The following is a 14,795-nucleotide window of genomic DNA, read 5'->3' on the forward strand; positions in this document are numbered from 1 at the left end:
AGGATGGGTGTTATCCCCAAGACTCTGCCTGTCACACTTAAATTCTGCCACCCAACTTTTCACTGTAGCATATGAAGGGGCATCATTCCCTAGTGTTGCTACCATAACATATGGATATCCTTAGGTGTTAGACCTTTCCTTATGCAAATATTGAATCACTGCTCTATTGTCCATTTTTCAAAAGTCACTTGCCATGTTCAATTTAGAGTGCTACCTCTTTGATATAAATTGACTAAATGACACCAGTCTTCCAGTACACAGCCTGAAATAGTCAGGGAATAGTAGAGCTGGAAAAGGACATCCCTGCTTAATCTCTTCAATAGAAGGCTCACAACTTACTAATCACACCTTGTATTTATTCAGGTAATGTCTGCCCAGCAATTAATACCAAAGTGAATATGTCCTCTTTACAGAGTATTACAGAGTATTCTTAAGGACAATCTGTGAGAAAGTGGAAGAAAATTATTCTACTATCTTAATGAATGTGCACAGTGTAACTTATAGTAGTGTTGTCCATTTAGGACAGACTGATTGACTTGAAATTGCATAAATTATACATAATGAACCCCCCAACCCTGCAGCCACATCCCCTTTCCCTCCTCTCTCTCTGTATATGTGTAATTTTGTATTTACACATGTCATCTTGTCTTTTCAATATATATTTTCTCAATGTGTGGTATTATGAAGAAAGGGCATAACAGAAGTTGGAAAACCTGTGCCCAATCCCATTGTATTTGTTACATTGAAATATGTGTAAATCAATATCTTAAAGTATCATTACACTTGTCATATGTTTCACAGGTTTCTTCCATAGAACTCCCATTCTACAATGAGGAAATCATATGGTTTAACTATTGACTGATAACCATGTGTACCAGATGACCTCTCGACTATTCTGGTGTTGGGAAGGTGTAATGGCTTAGTTGCTAGTGTATCACACTTTGCAACCTGAGGTAAGATTCTAGGTGTGTGGTTTGACACCTGTTCTAAAGGTATCCAGCATTCTGTAGGAAGTGGTAAAATATCAGAACATACTTTACATGCCAAAGACTTTACCCAGAGTGCTTTGGACAGCATGAGGTGGGCCTCCCTTCTGATGTTCAGTGAGGTATTCACTATACAGTTACTACAGGGAGACTGTTTTAAAATGACCCTGGCTGCTGATGGGGCAATAAATCCAATCAAACAAACTGCTGTTGACTTCTATTATGCAACATTTAATAACAATAAGCAACAGTGAAAATGGTTCAAGCTCTTTTGAAGCACATGAGTTCATGAATTAGATTGTACATGTACTTGAGATGTTTAGATCATTCGTGTGACCTTGAGAGTAGGTTAAGTTAACTTTAACCCTTCATTCAAGCCAGACAGAAGCCTAATCATCACTACAAGCTTTAAAGCTCTGATGAGAAGTTTATATTTTGACAGTCCTGATCAATGTCTTTATAAAATGTTGCACAAGACAGCTTATAAGAATATGTTTTGGAGAAAAAAGAATCTATCTCCTAAGAAAGGCTAAAACTAGTTATCATTTTTCATAGTTGTATAGGAACTAGAATTATTTGCATGTGTACACTTTTCTTTGTAATTTCTGATGGAGGAAAGCTCTTCAATAAGAAAAAAAACTGAAGACAAAGCTTTATGATACATATTCAATATTTTATCATACATTTCATTTTGCATTTCCACATGTGTCTCTTATGTACTTTTTTAGTGCAGTAATAAATGTTGCAGTCGCATTTGAAGAGAATTGATTACATTTTTTGTAGTAAATTACACTAACAAAAGAACACAATGCTTACATTGTTATCAACATGATCAAATATAATTGCACTGTACATACAGATGGTCAAACTCTTTGTTACTTTATTTATCTATCGTTATGCAAAACCAGTGTTGTTTCTTCAGAATGATGAGAAATAGATGAGAAACAGAATCTTATACCCTTCATATATTGTCAAATATATTTGTCGATATTTTCCTTTCATGAAACTTCTCTTGACAGAAATATATCAGTACACCACAATATGCTTCCCAAGATCCTAAAATAATTCTTTGTAAAAAGAAAATATATCCTTCAGCACTATTTCACAGTAAAACTAATGATTCGTATGTCATCATGAGGTTTGTCTGTTTTTGGGTTAGTTTTCACGTTTCCGATATTCTGTACGACCTCCATGCCCTTCACAACGCGCCCGAATACTGTGTGTTTATTGTCCAACCATGGCTACAAAAGATAAAAAACTTATTAAAAAAAACACCATTGCATTTTGCCTGCAGATAAGTCCACTGGTCCAACACATTCACAGGGTGTGCCAATGAAAGAACATTCATCTACAATTTTTAATGAACAGATAAATAGTGCATCATGCAAACATCAGACAGAACATAATATCCTTTTTTTTACTGTAGAAACGGAAAAGGGAGGGAGACAGAAGTAAAAGGAAAGACAGTATAGCAGGTGAGAGGAGGGAAGGGTCTGAAGGAGATGTCAAATAGGGAGGCAGTTTTAAGGAAAAGATGAGAGAGACGAAGAAAGTGCCAGCGTAGGGGGTCAAAATAAGAGAGAGATTTCAGACATGTAGAGAGTGGGGAGCTTGGAGGAAGGAAGGACATATAAATGACAGAGAAGTGGAAGAGGGACAAAGTGGGGGAAGTGGAGAGAAAGAGAAGTAGCAGTTTGGGGGAGGGGAAAAGAGGGAAGGGGAAATGAAAGGGATTTTGTTAAGTGATAGGTGATAGGGAAAGCGATAGGAGGAGGCAGGGTGCTTGTGGGAGAAGAAAAGTATAGAGGAGGAGAGAGGGAATGAGTTAACGGGACGGAGGGTTGGGGGGGGGGGGTTGGGGTTTATCAGGAGACAGGATTTTAGGGGGAAGAAAAGTAGAGGATATGGTAATGAGAGGGATGGGAAGAGAGACAGATTGAGCTAATGTCGGATAGGAGGAAGAACAGGAGTCTATGGGGGAAGAAAAGTAGAGAGGATGAAAGTGTGAGGGTAGAGGAAGACCAGATAAAAAGAGCTAAAGGGTGGGGGAGGATGGAAGCTGGGGAGGGGGAGAAGAGGGATCCAGGTAAGAAAGGGAGGATAGGAGAAAGAAAAAGAGATAGGAGGATAAAAAGTGGAGTGATTGAAAGTGAGAGGTGAGAATTTTTTTTTTTTTTATTTCAAACCTAAAACAATTTGGAAATACTTACAGTGGGACAGACTGTGATGAAGAATTGCGAACCATTAGTGTTGGGGCCTGCATTGGCCATGCTCACTGTGTAAGGTCTATCATGTCGTAAAGAAGGATGAAACTCATCCTCAAACTCACCACCCCAAATCGACTCACCACCAGTGCCATTACCTAAAATAGAAGGAATACTGAAAATCACATACAGTTATTAAAAGGTGGGAAAAGTGACAAAGTAGCTAAATGCAAAAACAAAACTTATACAACACCATCCACAAAACAGCAGATTACAATACCTGTAGTTAGAGGAAATCACAATCTGAATAACATTTTAATATGGATGGTTGAAATCTATTCCGCTACTTTCTGAATCTACTCTTTGTCACTAGAAAATCAAAGTTACTATTTTCTAATTAGAGACTTAGCATGATGGTCTCCAGTATGTAACATGACTTACCCTCTGGGTCCCTTGTTTGTAGCATGACTAACCTTCAGAGTTCCCATGTCTTTAACCTTACTTACCATCAAGGTACTCTGTCTGTAGCATGACTTACCCTCATGGTCCCCTGTCTGTAGCATGACTTACCCTCAGGTCCCCTGTCTGTAGCATGACTTACCCTCAGGTCCCCTGTCTGTAGCATGACTTACCCTCAGGTCCCCTGTCTGTAGCATGATTTACCATCAGGGAACCCTGTCTGTAGCATGACTTACCCTTAGGGTCCCCTGTCTGTAGCATGACTTACCCTCAGGGTCTCCTGTCTGTAGCATAACTTACCCTCAGGGTCTCCTGTCTGTAGCATGACTTACCCTCTGGGTCCCCTGTCTGTAGCATGACTTACCCTCAGGGTCTCCTGTCTGTAGCATGACTTACACTCAGGGTCTCCTGTCTGTAGCATGACTTACCCTCAGGGTCCCCTGTCTGTAGCATGAAGCCTTTGATGACTCTGTGGAATATGTGACCATTGTAGTATCCATTTTTTCCATGCACACAGAAGTTCTCCACAGTCTTTGGACATCTGCAAAGAAAAGCTAAAGCCTGACAGTATATGTATAAAACACAGGCACAATTTCGACAGGAAAATCTGAAACCTTCAGATCAACATACATTACTGTGTGTGATGCATGGTATTAATTAATTGATATTTGGACGGGGATGTCAGGGTGGTGTAGTTTTATAGGCAGTTGTCATATTTCTTGGCTAGGTATTTTGGTGCTGTAGATTGTGAGTTTGAGACCTGGATAGGACATGAGTCAAAAATTGTCTTGCTTTGTCAGTTGTGTTACCATGTCCAAATATATCAAGGTATAAGAAAGAGTTGCAACTCTTATCTTATATATATATATATTCAATATAACAATGACAGGCATTAACTCCATTCCACCACTGTTACCAAAATTTTGATATAGACCATAGTTTACTGTTGCCGTTTTCCTCCAAAATAAACACTTTTACAATACTTTTCTGTGGAAATGTGATCTTTACAATCGTTACTAACTTTAACACAATATAAAGATTATCAAACAAACCAGGCAAACTATTATAGGTATAAAAAAAATTCAGCCAAATATCTACCATTTTCACAATGAGGAACTGCAAAAACCCTGTGATGGGCCAAACCCCTAATATCAGAAGCCAACAACCTGCCATCCCAACAGTATTAGAATTCAGCAATTTGATACAAAGTCAGTTGTGAGCCATAACTTTCAATATTGTGTGGCAAGAGATCCAAGCAAAAATAATTTCTGATGTTTTTTACATATTCAAGAATTTAGATGGTTGCTATGAAGAAGTTTTTGACAATGGGTGGGAGACTGGATTTCAATAAATCCTTTACTTACTCTTTTGCAAACAGCTTGATGTGAATGTCACCCATGGTGGTGTGGACAGTACAGTTCTCTGATACCCGAGTGTATGACGTGTCCTGTGGAAAAAAAAAACATTAACCTTAACTGTCAGGTAGGATTGCAACTCAACACAGTATTACATTCTACATTCAGGATCAAGACAATCAAATTTAAATGTACACTGCTGTTTTTGGCAATATTCTGTACCACACATGCTTTAAAAGACCTTCATAGATAAATATCCTTGAAATTTTGATTTTAAAGTTCATTGAAACCTTAAAGTTTGTAAACTACATGTTTCTTTCTTAATTATATCAATATATTGATAAATAATTGTATTAGTTGACATGAAAATACAATGCATAAATTGCATGTGTATAAATTCATTAAGCATGGTGAACAAAATAAAAACAAAATCACATGACAATAATTTAAATCTTGTAAGTTATGACACTGCAAAGAAATTGGCATGAGGATTATTAAAGAAAAATGGAAAGATCTTTCAAGTTTTTACGTGAATTATGAGCATTATCAACATTTTTTATCAGACACAATGACCCTGTCTGGTAATCTATTTTCATTGTCCTGTAATAAGCTCAAGCCCTAGCTTTAATTAATTAATGACGTTGACCATCTCATTAAAGGATAAATCCATATGAAATAAGATATACAAGAAAAAAGATGATGCTATATAGCTATACCACCATACCTGTGTGGCGGACACCATGTCCTCCTTCGATGGTTTCTCGTTGAACACATCTCTCTCTGTTTCTGAGCTAAATAAACAAATTAATTATATTTATTCTATCAATAATTCAATTACTCTTATAACTTCTATATAAAGACATGTTGATCACATTGAAAAAGCAGAAAATGAATCACAAAATATCTTAACAAAATATTCCAGACTGGATGAACAAGGAAGCCATATTTCTGTCATTTGAAAACATAAACTATCTGAAAGAAACATATTTTAGTATTCTAAATCTATGTGAATTGGCATAACAATGAATTACATGAACAACAAATGTAGTATTCATAATTCAGCGTAATATTCTTCAGACAAAATGTATTGAAATTAGATTACACTATACCGCTAATATTAGGTCACTCGAACTAGGTCACATCTAAAACTAGATTTCCACTAAAATTAGATCACGTTTACTACAACCAAAACCAAATCATGAATTTTTACAGCAGTTAGAAATAATGCTAAAACTTGATCCCATATCACAAAGTAAAATTCACCTTTTAATATCATCAGGTTCCCTTCGAGAAAATAAGTAAAATCGATTCTTCTTGAAAGCTGTACAAAACAATATAGGGTCAATGTTGACTGTCTGTAGGATTGGATTTTCTGACGCAGCCATTTCTGCATCAACAGCTGCCTTGCGTTTTTTGCCTGTACCCTGGAACATGCTTAGTCCAAGCAAACGTGCATTCTCCTTCTTCCCCAGCATCCGAACACATCTGTTTGTGTGTAGGTTTATCACTGAAATGTATACATACAGATATACTATAAAGTATATATAATAAGCTAATAAACAAACCTGATTTTTTTATGAGTACTTTCGGTCTTCTTGATTTTTGGCATCTCATCCTTTCATAAGTTACTGACTCACTAATATAAAATATTCATCCTGTAACTAAATTCAGGAAGGTGGAGAAACAGGTGTTCTTTTATCCCAAAGTAAACAAAACATCACCTGTTGGTATCACCCTTAATAGCCACACATATGAAAGCCAGGTTATTAGCATTCATTACAAGGCAAATTTTTTACACTTATTGCCAGATATACACTGTGCCTAAGACTTAAAGAGTGTTTATTAGGTCAAATACATTTAATTTACAATCGGTTCTTCTGGTGAGTTCACCTTGCATTTTTTCCATTCAAGAATATTTGCCAGAAGATACAAAATAATGCTGAAACAAATAGATTATAGACATAGGTATTTAATATTATAAAACAAACGTACCTTTGATTCCTAACATTGTAGCATAAAGTACAAAATGTCCGCTCTCATCAAAAACTGAAATAAGAGTAACAACAAATCTGATTGCATAATTTGGCATACTGGTAAATTCTGAAACCTGACATTAGAAACTTTGCAAAAATAGCACAACATTTTAGAGTTAAATAAGTACGTTTGAGATGTTACAACAAAGAGGACAGATAATCTAGAAAAACAAACTCAAGAAATTTAAGAAATACATGTTGTCAATCCTATTAAAGCAAGAATATTTCCTATGTAATATTGGAGTACAGAGTGTACCAGCACTGGACCGACAAAGACTTACTGCAGACATGAAGGGTACCTTGAGTATGCTGTATATCAATCTGCTCCAGAGAATTTGCTGCTGTTTCAGTACCACAGAGACCAAAGTATTACAGAGGCGAGGGTAAAGGCTACCTACGGTGTATGCAATATTTATACTAACAACCTTCCCTGAAAACAATGGGCTGGTATACTTAATCAATTGTCAATGAAGACAATGGAAGTCATAACCAACACATTCTCTACATATTAAACAGCTATAAAGATATTACACTTACTTATGCTACATCTTTGGAAAGATTCTGTTTTCTCTAAGTCTCGTTCAACAGCTAAACGACGTCCAAACTCCATATTAGGTAACTGCTGCTTCATCTGTAAGAAAACACAAGGTCTGATGTAACTGTGATTAATCTGGTGATATATAAAATGCATAAAGGGTTGATCACATATCTTTCCATGTTATCTAATTAGATCTATTCCTGTTTAGACAATTAGTCTCCTTTTCTGTAATCTATCAGTTTCAACACAAACTAACCAGGAAAAAGGTTTTGATGACAATTTAAGAATGATATCAGTTTAGTTCACCTGATAGATGTTAAAAAAATAAAGTATTCTAGTTAGAATTTATGTCACATTTGAAAACCTCACCAAACAAAATACCATATTTATCAAACCATAGATCAATGCACCATAATGAGCCCACCCATGAATGCTATTTCTTTGTCCTGTAATAAATCCATCCCGGAGTTTGAGTGAGGTGTTGATACCCTGGGCTTATTGCCAGTTTGGTTGTTTAAACGTTTATCACCCTGTGAACAGTCAGAAATAATTTGAGATGGGATCTTTTTATAGTAACGGGTGGTAATCCCATAAAATAATATATGGAAGTTCCATATTACATCAACCAGAGCAATTAGGACAAAGTGCTCATGGACACAACCTTGTCGGCACAGAATGATCCCTTTCCTCAGCTTCCTGAGAAACACAAACTAACTAAGGAACATCAAACCACACACCTTGGATGTCCACCTGAGGTTATGTATGTCAATGCTCTACTGACTGAGCCATTGTGGTCCCTTATTGCAGGGTAGATAGGGTATGTGGTTCCACTAGTCTCTCGTTCACACAGTGACTAAATATAGTCTGTACTGTAATGTTTCTACAATGGCTATTTACCTGCTGTAGTTCTGTAAACTGTTTGAGTGATTCATCCAAAACTTTGGATAATTTTCCTGTTAAAAATTTGAAGATTCTAACCTAAGGAAAAAAGAAAGCAACATTTCAGAAATTTTAAAGAAAATAATTAAATTTTATTAAAAGTACAATGAATCAAATTGACCATTAACTTAACTGTTTCTCACACAAATCTCTCACCCAATTGACAGATGAATCAGACTAAAGGTAATGATTTAAAGAAACACCAAATGTATTCAACACATTAATCTTCCACAAAATACATATCGTATTGATGTAGGCAATTAAAAGATAGACAATCAGTCCTTCAAATATTTATCAAGGTTCTGTTTAACTGCTAGATTTAGTGTTAGTTCAATGACTTACTTTTCTGTCCTTTGCTATCGAGGCCATCATTTTTCCATTTGGAGAAAAACTGATATCGCTAGGAATGGTCTTGTTCTGAAATCAAAATGACAAAATAAACTAATGAAAAACCTTACATATTTTCAGACAAAAATTTGACTGACCTCTTAATGGCTGAATTTGTTAAAAAAATTACAAAAAAAAACAATGACATCACTGACAGTGCTTTATAAATTGATAAAAAATTAACTATAAATATAAATTTCATCAACACATCCATTCTATTTAATACAATTTTTGATATATGTAACAAATCAATTTACATGTACTAATATCAACCCCTTAAATTACCACTATTTTTTTCTTGCAACTACAAGTATATTAACCAACAGCAAAACATACTTTAATCTTTTTTCTTATCACTCAATAAGCCAAGAGGACCAAGAAATAGCCTTTTGCCTGAAGTGAGAGGGCAAGACAAGGCTGGGTGAGGTGTGGGATGGGGTTTACTTCAGGAAAATGATCATTTGAAGTAGCTTCTAATGAAACTAAGGATCTGCAAGGAATTTGGGATTACCAGACATGTGTTTATGGCCACATGCGTACAGCTATTGAAAGGAACATTTCATATATCAAGAAATTATCCATTAGTCTCAAAGGGCTAACATGAAAATTCTGTCTCAAAGTCAGGAGGTGGGCTTATTGCAGGACAAGGGAAAAAGCATTTGTTTGTGATTCTATTGAAGAGAAATATATATATATATATCTGTGGGCTTATTGTCAAATATATATGACCGTTTCAAATTAATTTCATTATCAGCAGTGTTTACATGTTCCTGGGGGAAGGTATAAGCATGCTATTTTTATTTTCATGAACAGAGGTAATAATCTTTGTATCATGATTTATCTAGTGTGATGAGATCTCTGTAATTTTTTACACACATAGTAATCACACACAAATATATTATCAAGTATTTACCTGAGCAAATGTATACAGGTCTGTATCTGTCTTATACTCCCATTTCACATTTTTAGGGAATTTGTAGTCATACTTTGGACCAGTCCAGTATTCCAGCATGCCATCATTGTCAGCTGACACAGCTACCTCATACACAGGGTTGTACTGTATGACAATATTAAAATCTTGCAATTTTCATTTTCTGGTCAATTTGCCATTTAAATTTCCTTTATAATGAAAATTCATCTCTCATTCTTATGTTATTTCCATCATTAAATTACTAAAAAGATTTTTTTCTTTTTCAGTTAAAAATGGCAGAGATACAGAAAAGTTCTAATAATTACATATTGGAAGAATCTTGATACTATTCATTGATATGATTTTCAACTGTGGTGATATATCTATACCATGGTTCTCTACCAAGTGATTAGATTATCTCCCTTGATTAACAGCATGCATCTTACCCTGATCAGCTTCACTGGTGAAGAATGCATATTTGAGAGTGTGTGAAGTGGTGTGCTTGTTCCCCTCCCATCATATATATGTATATTACTTGTGTCTTTCTCCGATCTGTAACAGAGAGATTAATTTCACATAGAAGATGATAATACTGATGTAGAATGTTGGGCATGACGATGAGTAAAATGATGAAATAAACATTATAATTTCTAAAGAGTACACAGAAAATGATGATATAGACATCATTTCTGAAGAGTACACAGATACTGATTAACATTTTTATAGTTTTTGTGATGCAACAGTGTTATCAACAATTCATCCTGCGTTTGAAATATAGTTGTCATTAACAGAACAACAAGGACAACAAAACTTGTGTCATTTGCTAATAAATATATATAGACAGATATATGAACTGATGACATGCCAGGACTTTCGAGTTTGGCTCAATGCTTTCTAGATGAACTAATCCACATTATGATACCCTATAAAGGACATCTCTCTTTACAAAAATGATGTCCAGACTCATTTGAAAAATTCATCGGACATGTTATGCCCCGTCAGGTCTAGAACTATATCCATGATCAAACTTCAACATTTTGTTCCAACATTAGCATTTAGATCTCTATACTTACACAGCAAGGGCACAGACTGGATCCCCCGAGGCAAAGATCCAGCCGCAGGTGTGTGGGGCATAGTTTAACTTCATCATGTTTATCATATCTGTTAAAAAACATTTGATATAATGATTTTTACAAATGACACCAGAGGAGGTATTTGAAGAAAGCATCATAACAATCTTTTATATAACTGGAGATAGAACAATGTCAGATTTTTTCTAAAACATCTAGAATTATCCATGTCATCTAAAGATTTCAATATATGAAATTTTATATAAAACAAAAGAAACAAAATATTAATGTCAGATTTGCAACACTGATAAATTCATTTTTAAAATATGCAATATTCAACAGTGATTTTTGGGACTCAAATATTTCAATCTTTAAATCATTCTTTTCCTGTGGAACTTCCTCAAGTTTTGAGAACTCTCTATATCTCTTTGTAACTAGACTCGTCCAAATGAAATGATGCTCTGCACTCAGTAGAAAAAATCCTAACACCAACTGTGACAATATTATACATATTCTGTTCAGTTCACTCAAAAATGGTTCTTTGACTTACCAAAATTGACAACATCAAACATTTTGGCAGATTTATCATCAGATATTGTACAGCAGAGATCTCCCGGACCGCTCACAGACATATCTTCAATTGTTCCTGTAATATTCAAGATACAGAATAAATATCTTTTCCTGTGATAAACAAGATAGAGTACAGCATACCCACCTGTAATAGTGAGATCCAGGATAGAATATATACCGACATGTTGTTAATTATCTAGAGAGGAAGACCATGATCTGTCCTCGCAATCGCAAGTTACTATACAGAGCAGTTTTTCTGTATTATGCAGAAAATGGTAATAACATTCTGCAATGTGCAGCATTCTTACCTAAATGGCTCCTGAAATGCTTGACAAATTCAATGCCTGCATCTTCATTTTTGGTCCAGAATTTGACATGCCCATCACAACTGGCAGTGATAATGAATCCAGTCCTGCATACAAAAATCACCATACAGAATAGATATACATATCTAACCAATCTAATCAATGATCATAAGACACACTAATGAATAGCACCTGTTATCACAAATTTAGAGTAAGATCGGTAGAGCCTACAGCAGAGCCAAATAAAGAATTAAACTGCATCATACAGCTGTTTCCTCCTTCTAGGATGTGTCTGTGATGCTAGGGACCTAAATTTTGAAGTCTTTGAAGCAGTGGAGGAAAATCCAAAGTGATCAAAAGAAAAAGAAAAATCTAGCTGAGGAGGTAGTCCTTAGTTGTATTCATGCTTTCTGGTTCTTTAAAATAGCTTTACTTCTAAAGTGAGTACCAAACTGTAACAATGTTCTGACACCTTTTTTACAATACAACAACCTTTGCTATTCTATGACATATATATAGCCTTTAGTTTTAGTTCTCTACAATGGACAGAAAGCAAGCCCTACAAAGCTCTCTTGTATCTTCCATAAGGAATAAATCTCATGTCATCTGCTGTATATATCAATATTCTATTTTTAACATTTGAGATTTATTAAGTGGATTTCACAGCTGTAATAGTTACCATAACACAAAAAACATTAAACCTAAGATAAATAGATAAACTGAATATTTAATAAACAATGTAAACACATTTACCTTGCTACTGCCACATGAGTGACAACATCTCTGTGCATGAAACTTTTCTCATAAGATTCAGCATTTGGCATGTTGTCCAGGTAAACCTGTTCAAACTCTAGCACTAAAAGTGGTGGAAAATATAAATTCATAAAACAATAATAACAGTTTCAAAAAAATCTTCACAAAAAAGGAAAGTATCTTTTTTTCTTAATGTTGATATATCATTAAAAAGTCCAATATCTATATTGCTCATTTCTCTTGTCACAACATCACTACAGTACAACTAAACCTTATATAATATCTGTATTAAAAATTTCTTCAATTATTATTATCTAGTTGGGAACATTTTTTCTGATTTAAGAGGATGGACGCTATATCTTGGGACATATTCTCACAAGTCGAATCAGGGGTGACCTTCAGTCATCAGTGATTTTCCCATGGGACTTGCCCAAATTTTGATAAAACACCATATTTCTTTGTCTTGGAACACTTTTGGAAATGGACTTATTGACTTGTCTGAAAAAATCCTATAAAAATTAGTCATGAAGGCATTTTGTATTAAATAATCACTCCAGTTACTAGATCAACTGAAATATTACATTGTGATTTTTTTGCGATTTGGAAGCAAATGTATTGGCTATTTTAAGCTCCATTGGGAAGGGAACAATTTAAAGTGTATGAGTTATAGAATATAGCTGATCTGGAGTTGCAATGGCAGTAAGTAGTTATAGGATTTTAACTTTTCTTTAAGAGACTTTATGAAAAAGGGATAGGATTTATACATATCTAAGTCTGTGGTTTCATACTATCTCATATGAAAGGAAAACCAAGTTAAAACACTTTTTATCACACAACTCAAAGAAAAAGACAGCAAGTTAGAGTGTTCTCAACATTTACCAGCTTCACAGAACAAACTTTTATCACTTTGTGACTGGTTTCACCAGTTATGGCTTGTCAGGGCAAAGTTAACCAGATTTCAGCCTCAAAGTACCATCAAAGTGATACCTTATCATGTGACATTATATGCTTATAGGGGCAGCAATACTTATATTTCAACAGGTTTTAAAATTTCAAATTGTGAAGGACAAAATCTTATTAAGGCAGCCATTTTGCTGCACCATTTTCGAAACAAAATTGTCACAACATAAAGCACATGTGAATCAGTCAGTGAATTATATATTTATCCAAAACCACTTACTATAATCTATTTCATCATTATAGTTAACAATTGACACCCTTTTTGTTGCAAATGCTTTTTTAAAGAAATTAAATGAGTTTCTGTTTCAAATTACCCCGCATCAGAGCAACAAATTAATTACTCAAGGCAGTAACTGTCACTCAAAATCAGAATCATTACCCATATTTGATTTGGGTTTGTTACCAACCTGTTCAGCTGTTTATAACGTGATAGGACGTTGGCATTTCAACCCTGTGATTGTCTCAATTAGTATTTACCAATCCGTTTATCCTTTTATGTTTACATTATCACGTGAAATCTGGCATTTTCTATACACGTCAATATCAATATCGTGTTTATGCATTGAAATATCGAGGTAGCGGATAGAGGATTCAAAGTATCTTGAGACAAAATTTAAAACTCGGTTACAAAGCTGTTTAAGGAAAAACTGTTTCCCGTTGATACAGAATGCTATATTGTTTTACCCTTTCTCTTTTTGGTCTTGACAGCTTCTTCAGGCATGGGACCAACCCATTCATCGTCATCTTCTTCCACTTCGTCGAAATCACGCTTACCGCTTTCGGCCATTGCTGCGTTCTGGGGTCAGTAAAACGTTTGTGGCAATTGCACTAGTACATACAACCTTGTCCTGACGTCGATATCTAAGCGCCAACAATATTAGTAATCAAAAACGGTTTTAACAATCCGGATAATTTTATTTTCACGTTTTACAAAAAAAAATCATTCGGGCATCAAACATTATTTTGAATTAATTTTGAACTGATAGCTTCAATAGATCTTTTATCACGGATTTTTCTATATTGTGACACTTTTTGAAACATTTGATATACTGTTTCATATTTTCTGTTTAAAGTCATTTTCAAACTAAAAAAAAACTCAAATTATGTGTATGGCAAGACATTTTGCCATTTATTCAATTAGCACTTTAATATATGTAAGTTATCTGCATTTTAATAAGATACCTTATAAAGAAACAATATCTTAAAAACTTTTAAACAGGACTATCTTCAGTTATATATTTCTCATATTAATTAGTTAAGTATTGGATCATAAATAGATTACAGCTTGTCTTACTATAGATGATATTTGCTATATCCAATATATAT

At 34.7% G+C, this 14,795-nt stretch overlaps 1 protein-coding gene across 1 annotated transcript; it reads right to left on the minus strand.

Annotated features, from left to right (window-relative positions):
• Window positions 1-1,651: 1,651 nt before the first annotated feature.
• Window positions 1,652-14,256, minus strand: LOC132550353 (peptidylprolyl isomerase domain and WD repeat-containing protein 1-like). Its single transcript, XM_060214404.1, has 17 exons — window positions 14,154-14,256; window positions 12,510-12,612; window positions 11,760-11,863; window positions 11,432-11,527; window positions 10,885-10,972; window positions 10,258-10,363; window positions 9,815-9,958; window positions 8,857-8,931; window positions 8,473-8,553; window positions 7,575-7,668; window positions 6,997-7,050; window positions 6,268-6,511; window positions 5,729-5,795; window positions 5,014-5,096; window positions 4,078-4,190; window positions 3,197-3,348; window positions 1,652-2,227 (listed from the first exon to the last, which is right to left on the minus strand). The coding sequence occupies exons 1-17, from the start codon at window positions 14,254-14,256 to the stop codon at window positions 2,084-2,086; spliced, it is 1,851 nt and encodes a 616-aa protein (XP_060070387.1). The 3' UTR covers window positions 1,652-2,083.
• Between the last annotated feature and the right edge of the window lie 539 nt (window positions 14,257-14,795).

This window comes from Ylistrum balloti, unplaced genomic scaffold, assembly GCF_031769215.1.
Source record: "Ylistrum balloti isolate Yb309-2 unplaced genomic scaffold, AGI_CSIRO_Ybal_v1 Utg370120, whole genome shotgun sequence".
In the NCBI taxonomy this organism is placed as follows: domain Eukaryota; kingdom Metazoa; phylum Mollusca; class Bivalvia; order Pectinida; family Pectinidae; genus Ylistrum; species Ylistrum balloti.